This window comes from Silurus meridionalis, chromosome 8 (assembly GCF_014805685.1).
Source record: "Silurus meridionalis isolate SWU-2019-XX chromosome 8, ASM1480568v1, whole genome shotgun sequence".
NCBI lineage: Eukaryota > Metazoa > Chordata > Actinopteri > Siluriformes > Siluridae > Silurus > Silurus meridionalis.
The window spans coordinates 19845354-19872407 of NC_060891.1; the positions used below are offsets into that span (position 1 = coordinate 19845354).

At 36.3% G+C, this 27054-nt stretch overlaps 1 protein-coding gene across 1 annotated transcript in view; it reads left to right on the forward strand.

Moving 5' to 3' along the window:
* LOC124390099 (latent-transforming growth factor beta-binding protein 2-like) overlaps positions 1-27054 on the forward strand; it is a 106668-nt gene that overhangs the window by 60067 nt on the left and 19547 nt on the right. Inside the window, 15 exon segments of the mRNA XM_046855810.1 lie at positions 3504-3578; positions 7198-7320; positions 8991-9155; positions 12046-12275; positions 12775-12786; positions 12915-12939; positions 13391-13486; positions 15806-15931; positions 17316-17444; positions 17654-17773; positions 21031-21150; positions 24122-24244; positions 24328-24450; positions 24672-24797; positions 25325-25450. Of these exon segments, the coding sequence (XP_046711766.1) occupies positions 3504-3578; positions 7198-7320; positions 8991-9155; positions 12046-12275; positions 12775-12786; positions 12915-12939; positions 13391-13486; positions 15806-15931; positions 17316-17444; positions 17654-17773; positions 21031-21150; positions 24122-24244; positions 24328-24450; positions 24672-24797; positions 25325-25450 (1719 nt within the window).

Sequence of the window (27054 nt, forward strand, 5' to 3'; positions counted from 1 at the left end):
GTATTCCAGGCCTGTCAGTTCAGCCTGCATTTCCACAGATATAGAACACTTAAGAAACATTGTTGTCTGTCCTCCTACTCACATTCAACTCCCTCCCTGCTTTTTGTTTGGCTGTTTGGCTCTGAGTAAGGCAAGCTAGGTCCTGCAGGGAAGCTCTCATTGCACCTGTGACGTTATTTCTGAAGTAATGCTGCACTCTCCACTTTACATGGTGGTCCTCCTGTGGTCCTGTGATGGCTCTTAATCATCAATCATCGCCTTGTGTCAATGAAGGTTGATATTCTTGAGACAGTTTCACTCCCTTTTGGGTCCTGTCCCACTAAAAGAGCCATTCATTTATCTCTTTAAATAATGTCTGCTTCGTGTTTGGGATTTCTAGGATAACAGCACTTCACTATTCAACTATACCAAACATGTGAATGTGCAGCAAAAAAAGGAATATGAAGAAAAGTATTTTGTGGAAAATAGTACTGCTCTGATAGAGAAACCAATTAAACAGACATAGTGTATAAATAACAGCTATAAAAACCACAAAACTGTTACAAAAGCCTGGATGCAAATTCCCAGCTACTAGCTTTCTCTTCACTATCATATGGCAATCACTAGCAAAAGAAGGTATGGGAAACAGCTTTCTACAAGACATGTAAAGCTAACCTCCACTTATTTTTGAATTGCTGTATATGCTAGATCCCAGAGCTCCAAACATAACACACTTAGATAGAGCTAACTGCATCGTTCTACACACATAAACATAGATATCCACAATATTTGTTTTTTTTTTAATAAAATAACAACAAAAAAAAACTTCAGCTACATCACTTGAGTCCATAACTGATCTCAGCTAGAGATGTGCACAAGACTTTTTTTCTTTCCTAGTTTATATTTTCAGAATGTAACCCTCCACAACCCTAACCTAGGCAGTTATATCAGAAGAAATCCCACTTGTGTGACAGTGAAATCTTTTTACTCACACCACTTTCATTTTTATATTTCTGGCAAGCTTGCTTCAGAAAATGTCATCTGCTTATTTCGAATAATGGTTTTTATATTCAGCTACCTGTGTCACTCTGGATGCTCCCTACTAAGCACATAAAATTTAGAATCCATCTGGGAGCCATCTTGAGATCGTTCATGTTTCATGTTGTCGAAAGAAAGATTTAGTACACAACTGCATGCTGACACATTGTAATTATAATCACTGTTTTAAAAAATTGGGGAGTAAAGAGATGTCTGTCAACAAGCTTGAGTAATCGTTTGTTTTGTCTCAGAAGATATAAAAACTGAGACGACTCTGAATTCTATGGTCATCTTGTCAAATCATCAACTCTCTCATGTCCTTGTTAAAGACTGCCTTCTCGTTCCATAGCTCTTCTTTCTACTATTTATCTTCTACTACGTCCAGCTTATGTTCTCTGTTTTTGAAACCATTTCTGAACTGCTTTGGCCCAATTCAGCACTTATGGGGGATCAGAGACTCCTCTGACACTAAAACTGGATGAGATTACTGGTGAAACAGGGGTTTAGCAGCTATTATTCACATAATCAGCTACGATTCCCAACTGCTATGCTACCTGATACACAGTGCCCTATGTCTGAACTGGAATATGAGTAGCAAAGTAAAGAGAACTTCCCAGTTCAGCTAAGGGTCCTATTAAACTAAACGATGACTTGATTGACTTTTAGTTTAATGATAAAGAAAATTAATCAATGATAAGGAGTTTTTTTTTTAAACCTGTGGTCTATTTGAACTGACTTCAATCTACTCTTATTAACTTCAGTTCAATCTTATTGTAGGATATTCCTAACAATTTTTCATTCAAGCTGTTATTTTAGACTCACCTTGACCATAACTGCTTCCCCTTCAATGTCCTTAAGTTTATGTACAAAAGGTCAGCATACTCCCAGAAGGACAGATCGTTGGCAGTGTAGCTTGGGTTGGAGTGAACAGTTGTCACTTGGGAGAAAAATGAAACAAATAGAGAAGCTTCCTCTATTATCTCTAGCTGGAGGAAGGATTGGGTTCCTCCTCTTACCCACTGCTGATGACATACAAATGTGGGGTGGTGGACTTTATCATATGACTGGTTTTATACACGAGTGTTTATACTGTAGTCTCTAGTGTCCAGTCCTGTAATGGGTCACGTGTATGTGTGGCTTGGTTTTACATACACCACATCAACCAAGCTTAACCTTAATCTTTACCCACATGTTGAAAATATTATGCTAGATATTAAGATTCATTATGATTCATCTTACAGCACAGCATTATTAAATTTGTCCATGTAACCATGTAACAGTCACAGTCACTGGGAAAAGGTTTTATACAGATATGCAGGGTTGTAGCCCTGATTTCTTCCAAATAGTAAATTAAAACATATAGGTAAAAATACACCAGCTCGCTCACTATGTAAAACATTCTCAAAAATTGCTCAATTCTGGTGTGTGGATTTAGTTTTCGACCCTGGTGCTGACTTTAAATTTGACAAACAGTTCCTTCAGTGAAAACTGAAAGTGGAACTGTGACCTGGTGGCTTCAATTAAATGAAAAATAAATGAAATATTAGCATGTTATGAGCAATTAACAACCTAGTGCTGAACTGTGTTGCTGGGAAACAGTATAATTATAGTGTAAAGCTAATAATAGTTTTCCTGTCAATTTATTGTATTGTACTGCGGACTTTTTTAATTGAAGGAACATACAAGCATCTTATTCTGTCCTTTCTACCCGCCGAATTAATTAAGGTTTTGTCATCTGGAACTCAGCTATAATTTTAGCCAGCTCTTGTTTGCTCCCACTCACTCTTAATAAAGTAGTATGAGATTGAAGAAGAAATTAACTTTATAATTAACTTTAAAAGTTGTTCATTCCCTGAAGAGCAATTCTGCTGAATTGTGTAAAAACCTACTTACTAAATCGTCTTGTGATATTATTGTGATATTTAATGAGCTATTTCCTCTTTAAATCTAGCACATTTAAAATGCAGCATTTATGGTTCAGTTGCTATCAAGTCCACTGTGATTACAATCGCTACTGTTTGCTTAATTGATGGTTTTTACATCCAACTATTTGAGCCTCATTGCTATGACCAGGAAGCACTATAGCATGCTGCCTTTTTGTTCTCTGTAGAATAGTGGTTTTGTTGGGTTTTGGCACTTATTATGTTGCATTCGGAATATACATTTTAAACAGATGACTTCAATATAACTAGAATATATTTTGTGCAGTAAGTTTTCCCCTGTGGTGATTTTAGCCCTTTTTATTTTTTACTTGGGGCTTGACACATGGTATGATGTACAGTATCTGGTAGTACTTTGCTGGATGGTGATGTAAAACTATAAATGGAAATGATGGGGATCAGTTACATATCTTTTACCTCTCATTCAGCCAACCGATAGAACTTCTCATATTTCTGCCAAGAATTGCACATCTGTAAGATTTATTTATTTATTTATTTATTTATTTATTTATTTTTGTATTCTCAATTTTTTCCCTTTCTTTACAGCTTACGCCGTGATTGCAAATGGCCTCGTGGAATGTCCCAAAGGCTATAAAAGACTAAATTCAACTCATTGTCAAGGTAAGTAATGTAAAATTGTTCAGTAGCGCCTGACCTGAACGTTTGCGTATGACTATGCAATTTCATGTGTCCAGGTGGACCTTTAAGAATTCTTATGAAGGCCTCATGTTTGCAAAGACCGACTGCAAAGAGATTTTTATTCCAAGTTTTAGGGGTTAGGTTGCTCAATAAACATTCCTGCACCGCCATGTACATTCATAAATATCCCATCAGGGCTTCAAAAAAGAATTTTGAATTGTGTGAAAAAATACCAATGGGAACAAAATGGCTGGTTCATAGGGGTTGAGCTGAGGTTAGTACACATCATCGTCCATCTAGTGCAAGTGAAAATAAATGTGATCTCCAACAAAACCTAATACACACACATGGCCAGGACACTCCATACGTATGCTACTTATCTTACATAAAGTTTAGATTGAAATGAATTTTATTGTGCTTATTTCATTTTTTTACTGATATACACTATATGGACAAGAGTGATGAGACACTTGAATTTTCCGGCCATATGTGGTTCTTCCCCAGACTGTTAACACAAAGATGGAGACACACAATTTTATAGGATGTTTCTCAATACATTTGAGAGCACAGATCTTCACAGTCACATACAAAATCTAGTGCAACATCTTCTCAGAAGAGTGAAGGTTATTATTACAGCAAATTGGGACTCAAGGTGGATTAAAATATCCAAAAAAGTCATATGGCCAGGTGTAAACAAACTATTATGCATATAGTGTGTGATTTGAATCCATTGTTTTGATAGTACTTTACCATAATTAGCATGAGTAATGTAATTTTAGTTTACATAAAACTGATTTGGAATTAGTAGTTATGATAATATTATTTTTAAAGATCTGGTTTTAGTTGTTTAATGTAAAGTCTAGTAAACCCATTGGAATACTTTGCATATATGTTCATGAACATCGTATTAAGAGACATGTTAGTGTACCAAAAGAAGAAATTTTTTTCTTTCTTTTCATATTTATTGCCACCCTATGTAATTTTAATATATATCATATGAGGTCTTGGTTTAGTTTTAAGAAAGATTTTTAGTTCAAACATTAGCTGTTAGATAGTAACCTTCATTTAACCAGGATAAAAAAATCATATAGTAATAGTAATATAATTATGTATCGCCTAAGCAAATGTCATTATAGCTATACTTAAACTTATCTAGTAAATGGTTTCTGATCTTCAGATATCTTTGAATTTTTTTTTTTGTGCATGTGGCCTGTCATATTTAATATTTCAGACCACAGCTTTAAATCTTCAAACTGATTTGGCCTTTGCAAAACAATGATTTTGTTTCTCAAACTATTTTCTTTTTGTAAAGATTTGGATGTGTTTTAATCTTCTGGCAGAGTCAACTATATTTCAAGCTAAAACATTCTGATATTTGTACAGAATTCTTGACGCAATCATTCTTCAAAAGAAGTCCTATAGCGCTCGCCAATATGTTCCATTTAAAGTTTTTTGGGGGGGCTCAATAGTTTTGCCACAAATGTCTTTAAAAGAAAGAGATTACTCACTTGCTCACTTTCAGTAACTGCTTATCCCAGCCAGGGTCAAGGTTGAGGGTTGTGGTGAGGGAATATGCTTTGGATGAGATGCCAGGCCATCACAGGGCATATAAATGCTGTTATATCAAATAAAACTTTATATCAACAATTTTTGTGAGATTGTAAAATAAGCTTATTTGTATTAAGGGTAGCAATACTTGTATGTGTGTGTGTGTGTGTGTGTGTGTGTGTGTGTGTGTGTGTGTGTGTGTTGGGGGTTTGTGTGTACTGTTTTCATTTCCATTTTAAGCCACACATTTAAACGTTAAAAGTGTTGTGGAGACAGACACATGCCATCTGAACTGGTGTCAAAATTGCCTGAGTCATTTATCCTGCTTTGATTCAGATCCATTGTCTTTGAACACTTCAAGATGTTCCTACTTTCAGCACTTGCATTTTCAGGATGCTCCAAAACTTAGCTGACAGTTATTCACATTGTTTTCTGGTTGGCTCCAAAGTCTCGTTCCTGTGCATCTCCCGTTTCCAAAAAAAAGAAGGATAATTTTGCCCTGTCTGATGAACGGCCAAAGCACAGAGAGCTGTTAGTTGTGGGTTTCTGTCAATGTCAGGTGGATGACTTTCTAACCAAGATGTGTATGTGCGTACGCCAAGCACACACACACACACACACATTGCATTCAAATACACCATCAATCTTGAGCATGTGTCATATCCTGTAGTTCATATTATGGCCATGATTCACTGTAGCTGCTGCCTGTTCTATTCATGAGCATGAGCGTTGATACACAGTGCACAGATAAGAGTCACTTCAAATGCTTCGCCAGTTCTATAGACCACTCATAACGCCTGCTTCATCTTCTCATCAAGGGCAGCTGGATTTCCCGTCGGCTCCTATATCTCCTTCCTGAGTCATTAAAAATGGCAGAGGGATATCAGTGCTGAGAAGAGTAGCTTCCAGCTCTGTTAAATAGTTGTTATGGCTCCAGAGAATATGGTATGTGTAGTATTTAACACCATGCTTTTATTCACAGAAGCAGACCACATCATTGAAGAGTTGCAAAATAATAACAGATCAACGCTCTGGATGTGAACCTGATATTGTATCATTTTTAGAAGCACAAAAGTGTTCTTGGTGTGAAAGTGATGTGTTTATTGTTTATTAGCCATGCCTATGTTGATTAGAGTATTACAATCTTGAAAAGGACTTTTAGAACGTATACAAATGTGCAATTAAGTTGCGATTAATAAATATTTGAATCGATTGACAGCCATAAAATTGAATACATTTATTAGAATTAAATAAAATATAAATTGCAAGTCGCTCAGGATAAGGGTGTATGTCAAATGCCATAAATGTAAATAAATATCTTCTTACAAACAAAAAACTTTTCAAATAAAGCTTTAAAATATTATACTAAAAATTTAAATTAAAAAAATACAATACAATTACAATACAATTAATACATGTGATTTGACTTACAGCCAGAAGTACTTAATAAAAATTTCAGATTAATCAGATAATTCAGTCTTACATGATGAAATAGTATATATTTTAAGGCTAAGGGATGTGTGCACAGAATAAAAAAAGTTTAGGTCTTTTTCTTGAGTTCAATGAATTCTGGTGGTTTTTTTTGGAACTTTGTTAACATCAGTTTGAGGAAATGTGTTTATATCTGAGTGCCAGGTTACGGTTATGCGCACCTATTGCATGTTGTTCACAAAAAATTTAAGTGTGTGTGAGAGAGAGAGAGAGCTCATACCACCTCATCTGTATCATATTTCTTTCTCTACTTCGGTGCGCTCTCACATCTTTGATCAAAAATGCCAGTGTGGAGCTTGGACACCTCTCAAGTCCTAATGATAACAAAGAAATCGTTCTCAAATACACGCCTCAGAAACATTCTCATGTATCGTTCGTCATTCAGATGTCCTAATCCAAATTGTCAATGTGATGGCAAGAGAGAAACAAAACAATACAATGTTGAAGGGATCTGTTTGATTTTACTCTCCTGGTTGTTATAATATCAGGTATCAGTAATAATGAAGGAAAATATTCCAGTTCTGTGCTGTTTCATTCTTATGTTCTGTTCCTGTACTGTCAGATATCAACGAGTGTCTGATTCCTGGGTTGTGTAAACACGCTGAGTGTCTAAACACTAAGGGCAGCTACAGGTGCACATGTAAGCCTGGATACATGCTGGACGCTTCACGCAGTCAATGTGTCTGTAAGTTAAACCACACATACACTCACAAATACACACGATACTACAAATGACAGTTTATGGGCAGGTCTGGAAAGGTATGGCATTTTTAACACAGCTGGACAAGTGAGGAATAGCCAGAAAACATTTTGGAAGATTACAGATGTTCGGTTGTCAAAAAATGAACTATTTAACAGATGTTTTTATACCAAACAACTAGCAATTAAGAGAGAAGACAAATCAAACATCTGAGTTCTAAGGGCTTTTCTCAAAGACTTAACAGTGGATGATTGGCAGGGCTAGGATTTCACTTACAACCTTCAGCCCAGACCTTCCGAAAACATCTTTTCTGCACTACTGCAGCACTTATGACATCACTGTATATGACATCACTGTATATGATATCAAAGATTTATACTACAAAGTTTTATATATTATTTATGTTGCTGTAAGTACATTTCAAGTATCTGCATTATCAGACTATTTTAATACTATCAGAACATTTTTATTAATGGAAAACTTTTATTTTTACTTTAAATTTGTAACTCATGTTTCTGGCAAGAGTTTGTATTTTACTGTGTATTTGTAAATGTGAAAAAAATTTAAATCACTTTTTAAAAAGGTAAGCTGTGCAAGAGAAAATGGAAAATGTAATTTTGTAAATTGTTAAAATGTATTGCTCATAGATCACTACATTTACTTTTGATATTTAAATACATTCAAAGGCAAGTACTTTTTTACCCGAAGTTTTACTCAGGTAGAAACGTAAAACAAGTACTTTTAGTTTTACTGAAATAATATATAAGCGGTGAATTTGCACTTTACTGAAGTACAGGAATAGTGTAATTCTGTCGTGACCAATTATTATCAATAGTAACAAGTTCAATAACAAAGTTTAACTACCAAGTAAAATGTAGCACCTAAAATCACAGTCAACAAACAATCTTTATATTCCCTCTTCTGCTATCTATGCAATGCTCATCTTTTTGAATTTTTCCATCATTCTCTTTCCGCCACCATTATATTCAAATGCACAGGTTCTTTTCAGTAAAAAAAGTAATGATGCTAGAGCCGATCCATCACTATTTTCTGTGACATATAATTCACTTATGACTTCTTCATGACCCTCTGTCCGGGGCGCAACTTCTAATCTGTTCTTTTGACACATTTATTACTTTTAACAAATCACTCCTTAAGTGCAAGATATATTGTGTTCATTACTCCTTTATGTTTGCTGGTTCTCACACATTAATTACTTCATTGAATATACTGATTTGGCTGTATACCAAAAAATTATTTTTTCAATGATGATTGAAAAGTTATAATAATAATACAAAAGGTTAAAAGGTAAAAAGCACCATACTACATCCACCACATTAGACATTAGATTCTAAGAAATATCATTACATTTGTTCTTAGATCCTGTTCTGGATTGAAGTGTAAACATACAAACAATGCATTGGTAATACATTTGAATCTTTTGGAGGTTTGAGATCCAGATTAGGTGAAGTACATGCTCCATGGTTTGAATTAAAAAACTAAATCTGATTTGCATATTCAAACATAGTAGAGTCAATGTATCCAAAGATGTGTTTTTGGTTATATTTCTCCCGTTTTACATTTATTAGCATAACATGCTTATAACAGAGAGAGATTATAATCCCAATGTATGTCATTGTGTTACATGGTTACAGCGGATAAAGCAGTGTCTATGGAGCAAGCCTCGTGCTACCGATCCATTTTACCAGGTTCATGCAGCCATCCGTTAGCCCAGAAAATCACCAAGCAAATCTGCTGTTGCAGCCGAGTGGGAAAGGCCTGGGGATCAGGCTGTGAGAGGTGCCCCTTACCTGACACAGGTACTTGGCTTTCATCACTTCCAGAACTTTTTCCATTACATTTGTTTGTAGTCAAAACTTTGAATTATGCAAATATAGTCCAGCCTTAGTGCTACAGCGCTAAAACATAAGCACATGCAATACCATTAAACTGAGATTAGCACAGAAAGGGGGCTCCACTGTGAAACATCTGATGTTAAACATCCCAAATAAACATCCCTTTTCCTGTTCCCGATTTTATCTTCAAAGTCAAAGGAAGAACTATGCGCTTTGTGTGTGCTAATGAATTGATTTACGGACTACATCACAGTTCTGTTATCATGGGAGAGCAGGGGGATGAACTTTGTTCATAATTAATATAAAGGAACGTCTGTGATATCGCATAGATTTACATTCAGTCCATTTTGTCAAACCTCCCTTCTTTATGTTCCATAAAGGAATCAAAACACGGAGGAATGAAGGTCCGGCATATTTTTTGTTTGTTTCTCTGCTTTAAAAGCACTAGTGGACCGGAGGAGGGAATTTGGCTTGATGAGAGGATAAAACCTGAATGAAATCTTCTGTGTACCTCTGTGTGCCTGGTGCCAGCTGCTGTCTTCTATCTGAAAGCAGATTCTCCTGATTTGTTCATTATGCATCTGGGTCTCACCATCATTAGCCAAATTAGATTTCTAAAAACTTCTCTTTACACTTTATATGGCATGGAAAATGAACGCAATGCTTGATGTGTCTGGCTTAGTGACCACCTATAAAAGCCCAAGTTGTAACAGTTTTCTGGTCTGAAGTGTTCAGGTGTATGTTAACAATGTCAAGGAGGAAAGACATTAACAGAGATATAAAATAAAGAAGTCTTGCTGCCTATTAATCTGGAGCCATTTTTAAACTATTTGAAGTTCATCAGACTACAGTGAGGAGCATTATTCCCAAGCGCAAAGCATTAAAGACAGTTGCCAAATTCCAGCAAATTCACCCCAAGATTAGATAAGATTAGCAATACTCAAAGAAATTGGAAAGATCCCAAGTTACATCTTGGACTCAGATCCCAAGTTACATCTTGGAAAAGAGGGATCAATTAGCAGGATATGAAAGTTTGTGACAGTACAATTAGAAAATGATTGAACAAATATGGCTTGTTTGGTGGGTCCGCCAGAAGAAAGCCTCTTCTCTCTAAAAAGAACATGGTAACATGGCGTAGGTTTGCAAAGTCTGAAAAGAACCACAAGACTTAAAAAAATACCTTTTTGACAGACGAGAACAAAGTGTAGCTGTTCTGTCATAATGCATAATGGGCTTGTTTTGCACCTTTATGTATTGCATATAAGAATATTGTTTAACAGTATTACAGTGCAAGCACACATCTTACATGTCAATTAATTTTCACAGATCACTTTAAAGAGATCTGTCCAGCAGGCCTCGTGCTACCGATCCATTTTACCAGGTTCATGCAGCCATCCGTTAGCCCAGAAAATCACCAAGCAAATCTGCTGTTGCAGCCGAGTGGGAAAGGCCTGGGGATCAGGCTGTGAGAGGTGCCCCTTACCTGACACAGGTACTTGGCTTTCATCACTTCCAGAACTTTTTCCATTACATTTGTTTGTAGTCAAAACTTTGAATTATGCAAATATAGTCCAGCCTTAGTGCTACAGCGCTAAAACATAAGCACATGCAATACCATTAAACTGAGATTAGCACAGAAAGGGGGCTCCACTGTGAAACATCTGATGTTAAACATCCCAAATAAACATCCCTTTTCCTGTTCCCGATTTTATCTTCAAAGTCAAAGGAAGAACTATGCGCTTTGTGTGTGCTAATGAATTGATTTACGGACTACATCACAGTTCTGTTATCATGGGAGAGCAGGGGGATGAACTTTGTTCATAATTAATATAAAGGAACGTCTGTGATATCGCATAGATTTACATTCAGTCCATTTTGTCAAACCTCCCTTCTTTATGTTCCATAAAGGAATCAAAACACGGAGGAATGAAGGTCCGGCATATTTTTTGTTTGTTTCTCTGCTTTAAAAGCACTAGTGGACCGGAGGAGGGAATTTGGCTTGATGAGAGGATAAAACCTGAATGAAATCTTCTGTGTACCTCTGTGTGCCTGGTGCCAGCTGCTGTCTTCTATCTGAAAGCAGATTCTCCTGATTTGTTCATTATGCATCTGGGTCTCACCATCATTAGCCAAATTAGATTTCTAAAAACTTCTCTTTACACTTTATATGGCATGGAAAATGAACGCAATGCTTGATGTGTCTGGCTTAGTGACCACCTATAAAAGCCCAAGTTGTAACAGTTTTCTGGTCTGAAGTGTTCAGGTGTATGTTAACAATGTCAAGGAGGAAAGACATTAACAGAGATATAAAATAAAGAAGTCTTGCTGCCTATTAATCTGGAGCCATTTTTAAACTATTTGAAGTTCATCAGACTACAGTGAGGAGCATTATTCCCAAGCGCAAAGCATTAAAGACAGTTGCCAAATTCCAGCAAATTCACCCCAAGATTAGATAAGATTAGCAATACTCAAAGAAATTGGAAAGATCCCAAGTTACATCTTGGACTCAGATCCCAAGTTACATCTTGGAAAAGAGGGATCAATTAGCAGGATATGAAAGTTTGTGACAGTACAATTAGAAAATGATTGAACAAATATGGCTTGTTTGGTGGGTCCGCCAGAAGAAAGCCTCTTCTCTCTAAAAAGAACATGGTAACATGGCGTAGGTTTGCAAAGTCTGAAAAGAACCACAAGACTTAAAAAAATACCTTTTTGACAGACGAGAACAAAGTGTAGCTGTTCTGTCATAATGCATAATGGGCTTGTTTTGCACCTTTATGTATTGCATATAAGAATATTGTTTAACAGTATTACAGTGCAAGCACACATCTTACATGTCAATTAATTTTCACAGATCACTTTAAAGAGATCTGTCCAGCAGGCCATGGTTACACATACTCTCGCTCAGACGTCCAGATCACACTTCGCGAGCTGGAAGAAGAGGAGCTCACAGAAATCGACTCTATCCTTTCTCAGAACCCCATATACCCTGAGCCACCTCAGACTCTGCCGGAGACACCTCATCAACAACCGCTACCACCTGTTTACCCCGAGAGCCCGTCTCCACCAGTCACCTTCCTGAGGGTAAGTCTCAAGAACATATGTACATTGGAGAATATTACATTCCAAGGTGATGTACACATTTATCATGTAAATCTGCAATTAAATCTGAGTCATACATCCAACATGGTTTCATTTTCTTTTGTGAACAGTCATACTCTAGGGAAGTTAAACATTCTGTTGGATTTCTCTGAAACGTTCTTCTCATTTACAGTTAATGAGACAATTTACTGGCATTGCTCGAGCCACTATAAATATTTACAAATTGTGTCGTTTTTAGTGAAGTCATTTTTTGTCTTTCCACTCCTGTATTTGTGCCTTTCTAGCCCCTCCCTTTCATGGAAAGCTCAAGTCATTGATGTAATCTTACAGCTAGATAAGCTCTTTTTTATTGGAAATAAATATTGTAAAACGTGTTCCTGTTGGAGAAATATACCAGCTGAGCTCACTGTACTAATATCAAAAAAACCTATTGCTGTTGATTAATCTTGATTAATCGTTTTCTTTTTTTTTTCTTCTATAGGTGGCAAATTCGTAAATGAAGTAAGAACCTATTACAGAAATTACCTAAATGATGATGATGATGATGATGATGATGATGATACTGATGATGATTATTATTAATATTAATATGAACTGAATTACTGTATTTTATCCCAACAGCCAACTATACCTTCTTCATACCCAGGTATCATTTTACTTCTTACGGTTACTTCATTGTGGAAAGTATTCTGGATAATTGAACTACACATGAACAGGAAACATTGCTTTAACCTAATGTCACACTTTTCTTCTGTGTAACTCAGCAATCTTAGAGCCATGTAAAACACAGATTAGTCAACTCTTGGGGAGCTGGAGTCCGACTTTATTTTTCTATAAATTGTTCTTATAAAACCAAAACATCTAATAATTGGATCCTACTGCCAGTATAAATAAGAACAAATCTAACATACATCATGCAAAGATCTTTGTTTTTCACAAAGATTTATGATTGTTTTTCTGTTGGTTTTAGTTGGAGGTTGTTTTTATATCAGTGTTACTTCAATCTAGGAATTACACGAGCATCCATTTGTGATCAATGTAGTGATGGCCTGAACACTGTAAATCATGTGTAATTCTAATTCTGTTTCTTGCTTTAGATATAATGGAGGTCACCTCTAATTCTCCCACCTATCTAATGCCAGACTTGGAGAATCGTGACACGGCACCAATTAACGTTGCAACTCAGGTCACAGGTCGGTGGTTTCAGACACGCAGTGGAATTCCTCACAAACCATTGCAACTAACTCTCACTTACATCTATTAATTCCATCAATTTATTTGGATTAGTGGACTCTTTACAGAATATACAGAATATAAAGCAGCATGGCTTTATAATAATTAGAATTATCAATTATTGTTCTACACAGACACAAATAGGAATAGCAGACATTTATTTATTTGTTTGTTTTTTCTTTTCTAACAATACTTCATGGAATGGTTCATATGGTTTCGGGATGCATATTTCAGAACTTGAGTAGTATGAGCAGAATGCGGTATGGAGAAAGACAGAAAAAGTGCTGTACAATGTTTTTAAGCTTTTACTGGCTTGGCTATACTTTGGGAAATAGAACCGAATAAATATGTTAGAAAATATCACAGACAGTACAGTGCTCAAGCCAAGGCAAGTGGCTTTGTTGTCATTTCTACCCTATTACAGCTAGTACAGTACAAAATGAAATGAAACCACATTACATAAAACAAAAACAGAACTAAGGATAAACAGGTGTACACACAGGACTACACTAAGTGTGTGTGTGCAAATAAGTGCAAGCAGTGCAACACAGTGCGATAATTTGCAAAAGATCAATAAACACAGCTAATGACTACATAGCTAGTGAATGTTTGAATGAATGTTTCAAACGTATGTTTCAAGCAAATATTTGTGTCATTCAACAGTTACAGATACAATCCATTAACACTGCTATAGAACCACAGGGGTCTTTTTAATCAATGCATTCAAATATAATTTAAATATTATTTTTAAGTAAGATTTTACTCCGTATGGCATTTGATCATGGAGCATGAAGCATTTGAGCTGCTCTGTTGATTTAGACTAAAACCAAATAAAACAATTGCAGAAAAAAACGAATATATTACATGAACATATAAAAACAACTATCTGAATAGAAATAGAGGTGAGTAAATATTTAAGGATATACAAATTATAATTGTACAAGATCCATCATATACAGATCAGCAGGGCAAACAGATAAAGCAAAATGATATATTTTTCCTATGCAGAATTACAGATATTGTATCGCAAAGCCTAAACAAAATATTTGCATGTAGCTGTATTGATACAATTCTGTGTCTGTGTTTGTTTAAAAAACTTCAAGCGCTTTTATAGTCTATTATCTAAGCGTGAAGCAGTGATATTGTCTGCTTTTTTTACTCTTTTGGTGTAAAGATTGGTGAATAAAGACAGATCACAGACTGACCTCTGAAGACCAAATTGTACAGCTTCTCTTAAAATCTTCAAAAGTTTTAATTCTAAAAAAAAATGTTTGTATTCTCGGTCTCTTCTAGATGTTGTTAATATTAAATGGTAATTCTTGGCTTTTCAGAAATTAAGCTAGACATAAGTAATCTGCAGCCAACTCATCACCTCAGTAGGTTTACTTGCAGCAGTGGCTTGGTTTGAGTTTGTTCCTCAGGTCCAATTTCCTGAGAACAAAGTACGCTTTGTGTAGGTTGTTTTCCCCATTTAGGCTAGCCAAGCTCCATCTATTGAATCCTACTCAGTGGGTGATGAGGCAAACAGCCCAAGCAAATGTGCTGTTTGGAATCAGTATAACGCAATTAGAGTAAAGAATAAACTCCAGATTTTACAATCAATATCAGATTGGATGCTGAATTGCAGAAGGTTTGAGAATATGCTCTTCCAAATCTGTGTTTAGAGAAGAAATGGGGGGGGGATTCAAAAGCCTTGAGTCAAAGCATCATCACTACTGACAGGTCCTGTCAGATCATTAGGAGAAGCCCTTTGGCCTGGCACGAATTGAATGCTAAGGAGTAAAGGAACAGCCCTCGCTTTTATAGAAGCAGATGGCCATCCTTTGGCGTATTACACCACAGTAAAATGTGATCCCATACCTAAGAGTTCACTGTAAAAGCTGCTCTTGTGTCCATACTGAGTAACATTTTCCAGAGCAGAATACAGTATGTGTCTGATGAGTCAGAGCCTTTTTGTATAAGGTGTTACACTGCTCACTACAACCAAAATGCCAGTCTCTTTTCAGTGTCAGGGTTTTATTTTCAATCAAATTTGGATTTCCCAAATAATATGGCTCATACCCTGCGATCCGAAATAACAATTTTGTGTTCCTTAATTTGAACACACATTGTGTTGATAAAGTGTGACACGAAATGATATGAGCAATCTGCTTTTAATGAGTCGCATGTAATGTATAGTGAAGCATCTGAATTTGACATTTTGCAGATATTTAATCTTTTGTACACGAAACGTGTTTCCAAGTCCGTTTTTCATTATCCTGTTCAATCTCTTTTTGCAGACATTGACAAGTGTTCGCTGACTCCGACAATCTGTGGTCCAGGCCAGTGTGTGTCAGTGCAGACCGGCTACACTTGCTACTGTGACCCAGGCTACACCCTCAATGCTCTGCAGACCACCTGCATCGGTAAGACCATAAAAGACCACCAGAGCAGAGTTCAGACGAAAATCCATTCCTGTTAGTTTGCCAGTCATTTAATATTCGTTTTACATTCACAGCTTTTTTTCTGTGTTTTGAGCTTGGTGCAGTTATATATCAGATGTTTTCTCATCCCCAAATGCACAAGAATGCAGTTTCTAGTACATTTGTACACTTTTATGGCCACATGCTTCAGAAAATTTCGATTTCTAAACTAAACAATTTTCCACACTTCTGTGTATATACAATTTTGGGTACTGGAAGCAGTTACTGTTGATTAACTTGAAATTGAAAAAAGAAAATGGCACATTATTTGGTCACCTGCCATATTGCTGTTTTTATGAAAGTAGATGCATCATGGACACATTTATTGACAATATCTGTCAGGCACATTTGCATTTGGTAGTTGTCTGTTTGAGAGTCTGTGGTAGATGTGACTCCTTCAAGCAACAATGCTAATATTTTGTCTAGGTTCATTGCTTGCTGTGAATAACAAGAAGTCATGACTCTCATGTGCATTTGGTTACTGTAGAACTCACTTCCAACAGAGCTTGGCAAATATTTTGATAATAATAATAATTTGAAGGAAACCGATATTGATGTGCAGATTGTTAACACTGATTTAACAATCTAGCTGAAGCATAAAAGCTAGATCAAGCCTCACTGTATCTCATTAGTATTTCTGTAACTGATATTAAATGCTAAAAGTAATTTTGATAGGAACAGCTTAAAGCAGACTAGAGGGCAAGAGGGTTCTGTAACGGTAAAATACAACATTTCACAATGGGCTTTTAAAAATGGTTTGTATTTATGTGGTAATTTGCACTCAGTAGTAAATTCTTATGGAATTAAACCATCTACGCATAATCCTCACAGCTGCTGCATGGCCACAAAAGAAAAACATAGGGCAACAACAGTGTAATATGAAATAGTAAGGAGCATTATTCTGATGTAGGCCTACTGTGGCTGAATTTTTCCTGCCCCACCACAAGCATCTCAGAACCCTTGAATGAAAGGAAATAATATGATGTTTGTTGAGGTGCCACATGATGTCTAAGACTGGAGCAGGGAACAACCGGATCATTGCCATACTACTGTCAAATGTAACTTTCTACACATCTTAGTGTCCAAGTTAAGCCTCATTTTGGATGATCTTTCTGGCTCAGCCCCAGAGAGAGCTTAACTTTGACGTTTACTCCATCTGTACCATGCAGTTCAGATTGGTGCACAGCACTACAATTGTAAAACAATCTCTACTCATCGCAACATGAGGTGCTGCACCTGCATATGAGGATGTGCATTTGATAAATGACATAGTATAATGATTATATGATTTTCATCTTGTAACTAATGGATTGTTTGCCTTGTGCAGATGTAAACGAATGTGAGAATGATCCATGTGGAGGAAAGGGTCACTGTGTGAACACTTTTGGCTCCTATACCTGCCAGTGCTTCCCGGGCTACAGCCTGCTCATGACACAAAACAGAAAATCATGTCACGGTGAGCAAGCTGTGTTTCTGGGTGGTGACGTTTCTGAGAAAATTTGCTTAAGATTGTGGTTAATTATTCGGTTCTTCATGTTAAAGAACATTACTACTATTCTAATATACTAGCTACTATAAATTATTCAGTAACTGTAGAGATGTGATGAGGATTTAGGATTTTATGACATTTTTTCTCTTTCTTCCCCTCTGTGCCTTATTACTCAGACATAAACGAGTGTGCCATGCCCAACAAATGTCCCAGTGGCCACTGTATCAACACCGAGGGATCCTTTACGTGTGAATGCAGAAGTGGCTTTACCAAAAACCAGAGAGGAGAGTGTGAAGGTACGATGATGAGCATTATGCCTGATTCATTATTCATGCTAATATCCTGTTGAAAATGGGGCTGTCACTATATTATAGGAGTAGTTAAGAAAAAATTCACAACCAGCATTTTCAAGATTGCATATTACCTCAAAACTAATATACTGTATATTTAATATTTTTTATGACACTTATTCATACATTCATTCACACCTTGGGGGAAATGAAAGCTGATTTATACGTAGTGTTAGCTATGTTTGCACCTAGATGGACCGTGATTTGAGGAGTCACTTGTGTACATATTTATTAATATTAATAAATAAATCATAAAGGCAGTATACCACCATGTGACATCAGGTCCGCAACTGAATAATCATACTAATGCTATATCTTAAAACACATACTTAACTTCTATTCTAAATCGCAATTGCGTTAGAACTGAGAAACCGAGCTTGTCAGTTGGTTTAACATTGCTGCGCATGAAGCTGCTAAACATTAAAGTTGAACTCTGAAACCAGATGAACAGAGATGTTTTGGCTGTGACGTGCCATCTAGTGGACACCACTTTTAATCATGCAGATGTACAAAAGCTACACAGCTGAGTATGTGAACAGTGCCACTTGTGTAGCTGCTGTGAATGTTCTAGTACATATGGTGAAAGTAAAGTATACTGTATGTATGCCTTTAGTTTAACCAATCCACCTCCCACCACGGTTTTGGGAGGTGAGAGGAAACCGGAGAACCTGGGGAGATTATGACTTCACACAGAGCGTAACCTGCACTCTGATGATTTAACAATATTTATAAAGGCTTTACTGAAAAGGCTTTATGGATCCTATGAGGGCAAGTGAACATATCAGTTTATTTGGAGCTTAAACTCATTGGCGGTTTGTATACCATGTTCACAGAATTAGCCCTTTTAAGGAATGGGGGTAGGAATGATACAAAGTAAGTTTTGGCTAAGCAAAGTTTGGGAACCAGCATGGATTGGACTTTTACCACACCTTGAGAATTTTCTTTCATGGTAATGGGATTTTCCCCACAAAAAATGCAAGTAGCTAATTTTGTATAATTTGGTTGCCCTGTTGATTCTGCTGCTTGAGCTGGATTTGTTTTGGAACGTGACCCAATTAAACTGTTAGGGAGGGGTGAAGCTCTCTGTACTGGGGGATTAGTAAAACTGGTGTTGTTGTAAGTTCATACATGATCTTTTCTTTTCTCTCTTTTTTTTTTTGCTCTTGAGTTTTGAGTGTCTGTATGCCCTGCATCTTGCATATAAAACTCAAGCAGCACTGCTTTGCAATGACTAAAATGGCACAGTTTCACAGTTTTCCCCTTGGCACGCTCTTTTCACCAATGGATGAAGTGCAGAGACGACACATGCTGCACTTGATTCATTTCTCTGGCACTTACACAGGTTCAGAGCTTCTGAGGTGATGCGGTTGGCCACAAATTAATATATTGAGGCCACATAAGTCTCTAACCTATGATGACTATTGTATTTTAAACTGAATAAGCCATAAGGAAATCAATTACATATTGACCCACATAATCCGAAGAACTGGGTTGATAGTGTAACATAATTTTATTTTACTTGGAATGACACATGCTAATTTAACATTATTTACACTATCATCCTGTATCAGTGTATCACAAATTTTTACAGTAAATCATTTCCCCTTAACTTGAGGCCATGTATTAAGAATGCTTTTTAACATAGTAAACTGTGTGCTCATGCATGTCATGCATACAACTTTATAATGGTGGCCACTAGATATGCTGTTTTTGGCCTCAATTTATTATCTCATGGTTCAATAAAATAATTTGTGGCCATGCCTTAACCACCATGTCACCATAATTGTTTGGTATTAGTTGTTTGATGAGAAACCACAGCATTATTTATTCTATCTACATTTTTTTATTATAGCTCAAACTATAGTAGAGGAATAAGAGGAATGAACTAATTCAGTCTTAGCAACTCATTGCAGTGGCTCTGAGTTTTACCCTGTTGTCACCCTTGGCTGGAATGGCAAAGTGTAGGGTTCCGTTGCCAATATCTAAACGCAGTCAAAGGGCAATTCATTAATTTGTCTGGATAGCGCATTTATTCAGATGATGGCTTACCTTTTAGCATCCAGTGCATCAAGCAGACTTTTATTCATTCATCTTCAGTATGCATTTGATCCTGTTCAGGCTTGTGATGTGGGAAAACCCTAGATAGGATTCCAGATTGCACACAATCACAACTTTTGCCAATTTAGAGGAACCAATTTACCAACAAGCATGTTTTGAGTTGCACTATTGAGTTGCACACAATATTTATGCCCAAGACATCTTTTTTTCAGTGAATAGTGAATCTAACTTGTATAAACACTGGGGTGTGCTAATCCGAGGACTCTTCCACACAGTATGCCCATACTGAACACACCTAGTACTGTTTTTCTGTACTCTTTACTCTTTTACACTTGTATAGAGAAATGATTTATAATCCCACTATCCAATGCCACTCAGAATGAGTTCCTTTTTCAGTCTGGTTCCTAACAAGGATTTTTTCCTCATGTTGTTTTCTCTGCCACTTTTGTCTCTGAGTTGTTCTTAGTAATCTTAAGCTACATCTGAATTTCTGTGAAGCTGCATTGTGACAGTATCAATTGTAAAATGCTCTGTTCACACTGGTTAATTCCTTTCGATTGAACGTGACATGCTCTGAAATAACTGAGACATTTTTCTCTTTTTGCCCCATCTATGTTTATCGACTTTAATCAATACCTCTTTTGTGTTATTTAGTTGAACCGGGTGATTGTGACAGCCCCATTTTGAAAAGATGAGAAGATGTTTGTATGTAAATTGTGATCTACTGTTTAAAGAACACTGTTCCTATTGCCAGCCTTTTAAATTGAGCAATATGATGCAAGTCTGAATTGTATTCGCTGCCTGGGATTCCCCAGTAATCTAACAACAAAACAATGATTGTATTTTCCCTCAGCCCTAAGCCAAAGGAAAAATAAGGTATTTGGTGGATTATAAGTGGTTTACATTTTTGGTGTGTTTGTATTATATTATGTGTGTGAGTAAGTGTTGTGGTTGAATTCTTTTTACAATGCATGTGTATCTTCGTGCTGCATATTTATGTTGGATGGTTTCTGTTTGTTTCTTGCTAAATCATTCTGTATAAAAAGCATAACTCATACACAAATGATTAGCTCACTTAATTTAATCGAATTGTATGAATGCGAGTTATGTGAAACTAAATCTTCCCCTCTCCCTCTGCATTACAGATGTGGATGAGTGCAGGAGCCCCGGAGTCTGTCCCAGTGGTAAATGTGTGAACACACGCGGCTCGTTCAAGTGCCAAGCATGTGGCCCTGGATTCAGGCCTGACGCTGGGAGATGTCTGGGTAAAAGGCTCCATCTGGGTTTTCCGTATTTCATTTTATGATTGTGTAATAATAATATTATTCTCGCAGTCTGGCACAAGCTGGAAGCATAGACTTGGTTTTGGCAGTATTTTGCATGACTTAAGGAGGCATGGCGACAATGTGTGCCCCCTTTAAAGCAGTGACAGTCTATTTATTTATTATTTTTTCAGAATTGCCATTAGGTGATTGATTTCATGTGCCTGATTTAATGCTAAATATTATTTTTTATCTCAAAGCAGTTCAGGCACTGACAACTTAATGAAATTACTTCAACTCAGTAACCATATAAAATCTGCGCCATTTTTACACATGACCTTATATGAACTAGTTTGATCTACTAAATGTCAAATTAAATACGGCATCTAACAACTTGTGGCAACTAAACTTCATTATGTGGGTGTTTTTATAGCTTTTAAATGTTGGGCGTCTCCTCAAGAGACAGGTCCCGCTCCTTTGCTCAGCTTTCATGCCTTTGTTTTTCCCACTGCCTCACATAGTTTTATCTAATATCTATCCTTTCAATCTCTTTTTCTCTCTCTCTCTCTCTCTCTCTCTCTCTCTCTCTCTCTCTCTCTCTCTCTCTCGTTCTTTGTCTTGCCACCAAGTTCAACCCAAACTGCTCCACCCACACTCTTTAAACACTTTGTCTTAATATTATGGCTCTATTGCTGCTGTAAAAGATTGTTTGCAATACTTCAGTTTGGGAGAGTCAAAATATTTCTGCCTTGGCCACAGCCTTAAACAAACAGAATATTATTTTTGGACAGCTTTGGACACTGCAGCAAATCCCTGCAGGAAAGGTTTTCAGAAGTCTGAAGATGGGAGGACAGAGATAGACCACTGGGGCAAGAGGACATCAGATTGCATATATAGCATTGTCTCCGTTTGGTGTAGCACATGATATAGCTTAAAAATTATGGAATATTTTTAGGCATTTTAGCGAAAGATCGAAGACTAGAGAGAGTGTTAGTAATACTAGAAATATGAGGAAATAATGAGGATTTTAATGCTATTATTCAAAGGTAAAAGTAAAGTAAAAGTAAGTGTGGTTACACATTTAGAAACAAGGTGCTAAACCATTTATTACCATTTATTATTGCTGCATTGGTTGATTTTGGAGTACACATTACTTTACTCAGGAAAGTGACTTAATGTACTTTTGGAAGTACAAGCATGGAGCCTAATGTTTAATTATGTACAGTAAATAAGTTGTAAGAGTTTACTTCAGTCACTTTTCTGATCTACACTGAGATTAGAAGAATTACCCAGTGACACGCAAGTAATTTTTTCTGAGAATCGCACTGAATTTGCACCCACAATTATTAATTATTAAAATAGGTTTATTCTTCATTCCTTATATTTCACATTATATGATACTTATATTTTCGTATGCAAATATAAAACCTGTTAAAATGGATATTGCTGTGTAGTTCTTAATAATCTCTCAAATTCTAAGATCGTTAAACAGATATTTATGCCAAGAATGAATAATCCTCTGGTATTCTATTATAATCAGTAGATGGTGGAATGGAAAGGTTATCAATCTAAAATGTAATATATCCCATAACTGCACATCTCAGAGTGGTTTATTTATCTAATAACACAACAATTTAACCCATGTTAATATTTCATATTTATTAAAAAGGGCACATGGTGCATTATGAGGAAGTCACCAATGGACAGTGTTCATTGTTTAAAGCACTATACAGCTAAATATAGCAAAAATAAATACATAAATCTATAACGAGGCATTTAGTGAGTATTTGGCAGCATAAATTTTACAGGATGTGTCACTTTATTAAATTTGATTACTGTTGACTTTTTTCCTCTTGGCTCCAACAATAATTCCTTACCTAATTTTCACAAGGTCTGACACCACATGTAAGCAAAGACTGTTGCAACACAAAGTCTTTCTTTATATACTATACTGTTTAGGGTATGTACTCTATTACTCATTAGTGTTTCATTAGTTTCCTTTGGTTATCTACATTTTTGCTGGCATATTTTTTGCCTATAATCAAGTTTATATTTCCAGCAAATGCAATTTGGGCTTTTCCTTGAAGACTAAAGGATGTGGGTTCAAACAGTCACTGGAGTATTTGATAAATAGCTTTTTCAAGGAATAATTTAGGGTTGAGTTAGAAGCAGGTTGTACAGGGTTCACCTTAGCACCTGGCCCCGATTGGTTCTCTATGGTACCAAATCAAGGCAGTTTTTTCTTACTGTTTACAGAGATTATGTAAACAACGTCTCGTTCTCAAACCATTTCCGCAGTCAATTGCCTGTAGCACAAAAGTTAGTGGCCAGTTGGTGGTCTGGTGGATAAGACTATTTGCTGGTGTGATAGGGAAAACAGCACAGCTTTCTTTCAAACCCTTATCAGGAAAGACTCTGAGAAATAGCTGGAGCTGGAGAAACAAAGCTGCAGAGGACGCTGACAGAACCCTGGCTGAAGCAGTGGCAGTGAACACAAAGCTCTGCTTGTGTCCTTTCACATTACCTTTGTGTCTGTGTCTCTACCAGCCTGCTTGAACCCATCATCTGCCAGGAAAGATTTTGTGAGACGCTGGACAAATAAACAAATGCAATACACAGTAGATGGACCTGAAAACTGTTGAACAGTTGTATAATTAAGATAATTGTAAGTTGCTCTGGTTCAGTGTACTGCTCTAAATGTAAATGCAAATAATGCAAACTAGTGGGCACTATATCCAAAGCTGCTCTTTAATTAAAAAAATCAATGCCTTCTGAAAAATACGATTCCGCAGATTTGTGGCATAATTATTTGGGGAAATTAGGTTATGCACTGAGTTTACAAAAAGCCTTTCTTCCATAATATTTTGAAATATTTTATTATATATTTCTTTACCTTTTCACCATCTTACATTTCTTTTGTAAACAAATGAATATTTTTCTTTTACCAATTAATTTTTGTGCTTATTTTTTTTAGACATAAATGAGTGTCAGATGGCAGCTGTGTGCACTAATGGTCAGTGTTTGAACACAGAGGGCTCCTTCACTTGTTCATGTAACCATGGATACGAAGCAACTTCTGACAGTAAAGGCTGCCAAGGTACATATATCAAACACATGTTGGCATGTGCACTTACACACAGTTGGTGTTCAGGGTCGTCATCCATACTGTCTCGATTCCAGATGTGGACGAGTGTCTGCTACCGGACGTCTGCGCTCAAGGCACATGTGTTAATGTTCCGGGCTCACACAGGTGCAGCTGTAACACAGGTTACCAAAGCAGTCCTGATGGAAAAGCTTGTGTGGGTATGTGCTATACACTGAATTTTTAGTCTGTTTTTTTCCCATTTTCTGATCTAAGAGATACGGATAGTTGCAGGTAGCAGGTTTATTACAGGTATCTGAATTAGTGATCATTGGCTTGAGTCAGACTATTTGTAAGTACCAGATTCCACACCCCTTGGGGCAAAAAAAAAAAAGAGGCCAAGCCAGAATTGACAAAATAGGCTTTTTTGTCTATCTTACAGATGTTGACGAATGTGCTGAGCCAAGCCTTTGTATGCGAGGTGTGTGTGTTAACACGTATGGTTCCTTCACCTGTACCCAGTGTGAGGTTGGATACACTCTCTCTGATGACAGACAGAGGTGTGAGGGTGAGTCACACTCGTTTAACCTCATTTAACCTCTATTTGTACTCAGATTAGCATTGTATTTATTGCATTACATGTCAGTTTACAGCAGCTGTCTAATCTAACCAAAGATGAGTAATTGGATTTTTGACTGTTTAGTTAGATGCATACTTTGAAAATAAAACATATTTCATGTCATTTCTTTCTATTATGTTATCAGGATGTTTGTGCTTAGAAAATCTAGGTTCTGTTTTCAAGCTAAACATGACCATTTTGTATATTATATTGTATTTCATGATTTGCAATATTTAATGAGATATATGATCTGAAAAATGACAGCCACATATAAAATGGTGTGGTTTATGTTGTGTTGCTGATGTTCAGCAGGTAATTGTGTAGTTGTTGTCTTAAAATATGGATTAGTGTGAATATATTACTTTAAGGTGTTGAGCTCATACTGTATCTAATTTGCAGCAATTCATTAGTCTGCTATTTGTAGTTATAATCTATATTATGTTTAGCACATTAACTTTTTGGATTATTTTTCACAGATATAGATGAGTGCCACTCGTTGTCTGCGTGCCCAAATGGAGTCTGTCTGAACTCAGAGGGCTCGTACTCCTGCATAAATTGCCCCACTGGTTTCACAGTTTCACCAGATGGAGAGCTGTGTACAGGTGTGTGATACATTCTGCTATTTATATATAATATGATATATTTGGTATATTGATTGTATAAGTGGTTCTACCTGGAATCATTTTTTAAAGAGAAACAGATTTTATAGTTTTGATTTGTCTGTATGCTCTATGCACTCCATATTGGTTTTTTTTTTTTTGCATCTTTAGCATTTTTGCTTCCGTATTTTTGATGATTGGGCAGTTTAAGTTATATAATTCTATTGAGTATTACAGTGAAAGAGCTATAGTATATTATTTCATATATTTATTTTTATTTTTTATCATTTTATTAATACCCTTTAGGCAAGGAGTGTTCATGTCCAATCATATATCCTTATTGAATATGCACATGTGTAAAATGAATGAAATAAATATAAACTTACATAATACTGTACATAAGTACATATGAGGGAATTTTAATTCCTGTGGCTCCTAACTAATCAACTATTACTGCATTGTGGTATATAGTTTTTCAGCTATACTGTCAGCTATATTGTGATGATCACTCTAGTGTAGATGCAGAATTAGAGGAAATTGCTCTTTTGGATTATATACACATTAATATTTACTCCCTCTGCATGGGCTGCTGGGGGAAAAAAACAGGAAGTAAACCCAGAAGTGCAAAGTGCCAGTAGGCATCTGCATACTTTTTTATATGTAATAAAAGTGTGTAGTCTGCGTTCCACTGAAAATATGCTGACACCCAAATAAAGCACTAAAAAGCAGATTTACGACAACTATATGTGAGTTTAAAACACAGACCCATACTAGGCTTTTTATCATGGTTTATGGCTGTGGACAATGCAGGATTTGTCAAAATTGTGCTATATTTACAAATCACATCACTGTTCAGCTTTGGGAGGCTGTTCTGTTTGTGTCCAAGAGATTTATGTACCGAAAAATGTAATTGACCTTGAAAATGATGGCCAACTCTGACTGTGAATCCATATATCCAGCTCAAATGAATTTACAACTGAGCTAAAAACAATGTGATCATGAAAACCACCTTGAGAAAAAAATACAGTCTTAGGAAAACTGTACTTGTTCTGCTACTGGGGTGGCAATCTCAAATGTACATCATTTGTACTTTCAATATATATATCGTAACTTGAAACATGGATAGATTAAAGCATTTATAATATAACACCAATTTATAAAAGTTTTGATGCTGTGTAAAATGTAAATAAAAACAAAATCCAATGATTTGCAAATCTTATGAACCCATATTTAATCAGAGTGGAACATAGAAAATGTTTATACTGAGGAAATTTTAAGGAATTTGATGACTGGAACACTGGAACACTGGAAGACTGGAAATTTGTGATGGGGCTGGAAAATGTAAAAAGTGTCACTGAAAAGAAATTACTTGAGAAACATTTTGCAACTAGTTACGATAATTGGCAACATGACTTGGTATGACCAGAGTATCTGAGAGAGGCAGAGTCTCTCTTGGGAGTAAAGATAGGCAGAGGTTCGGTAAACTAGGAAAATCTGTGTCTACAAATTGTGGAACAATTTTATAATAATGTTCTTCAATGTCAAATTGTAAGGACTTTGATTAACTTATTATCTGCAGTACATATTATTAAAAGATTCTGAGAATT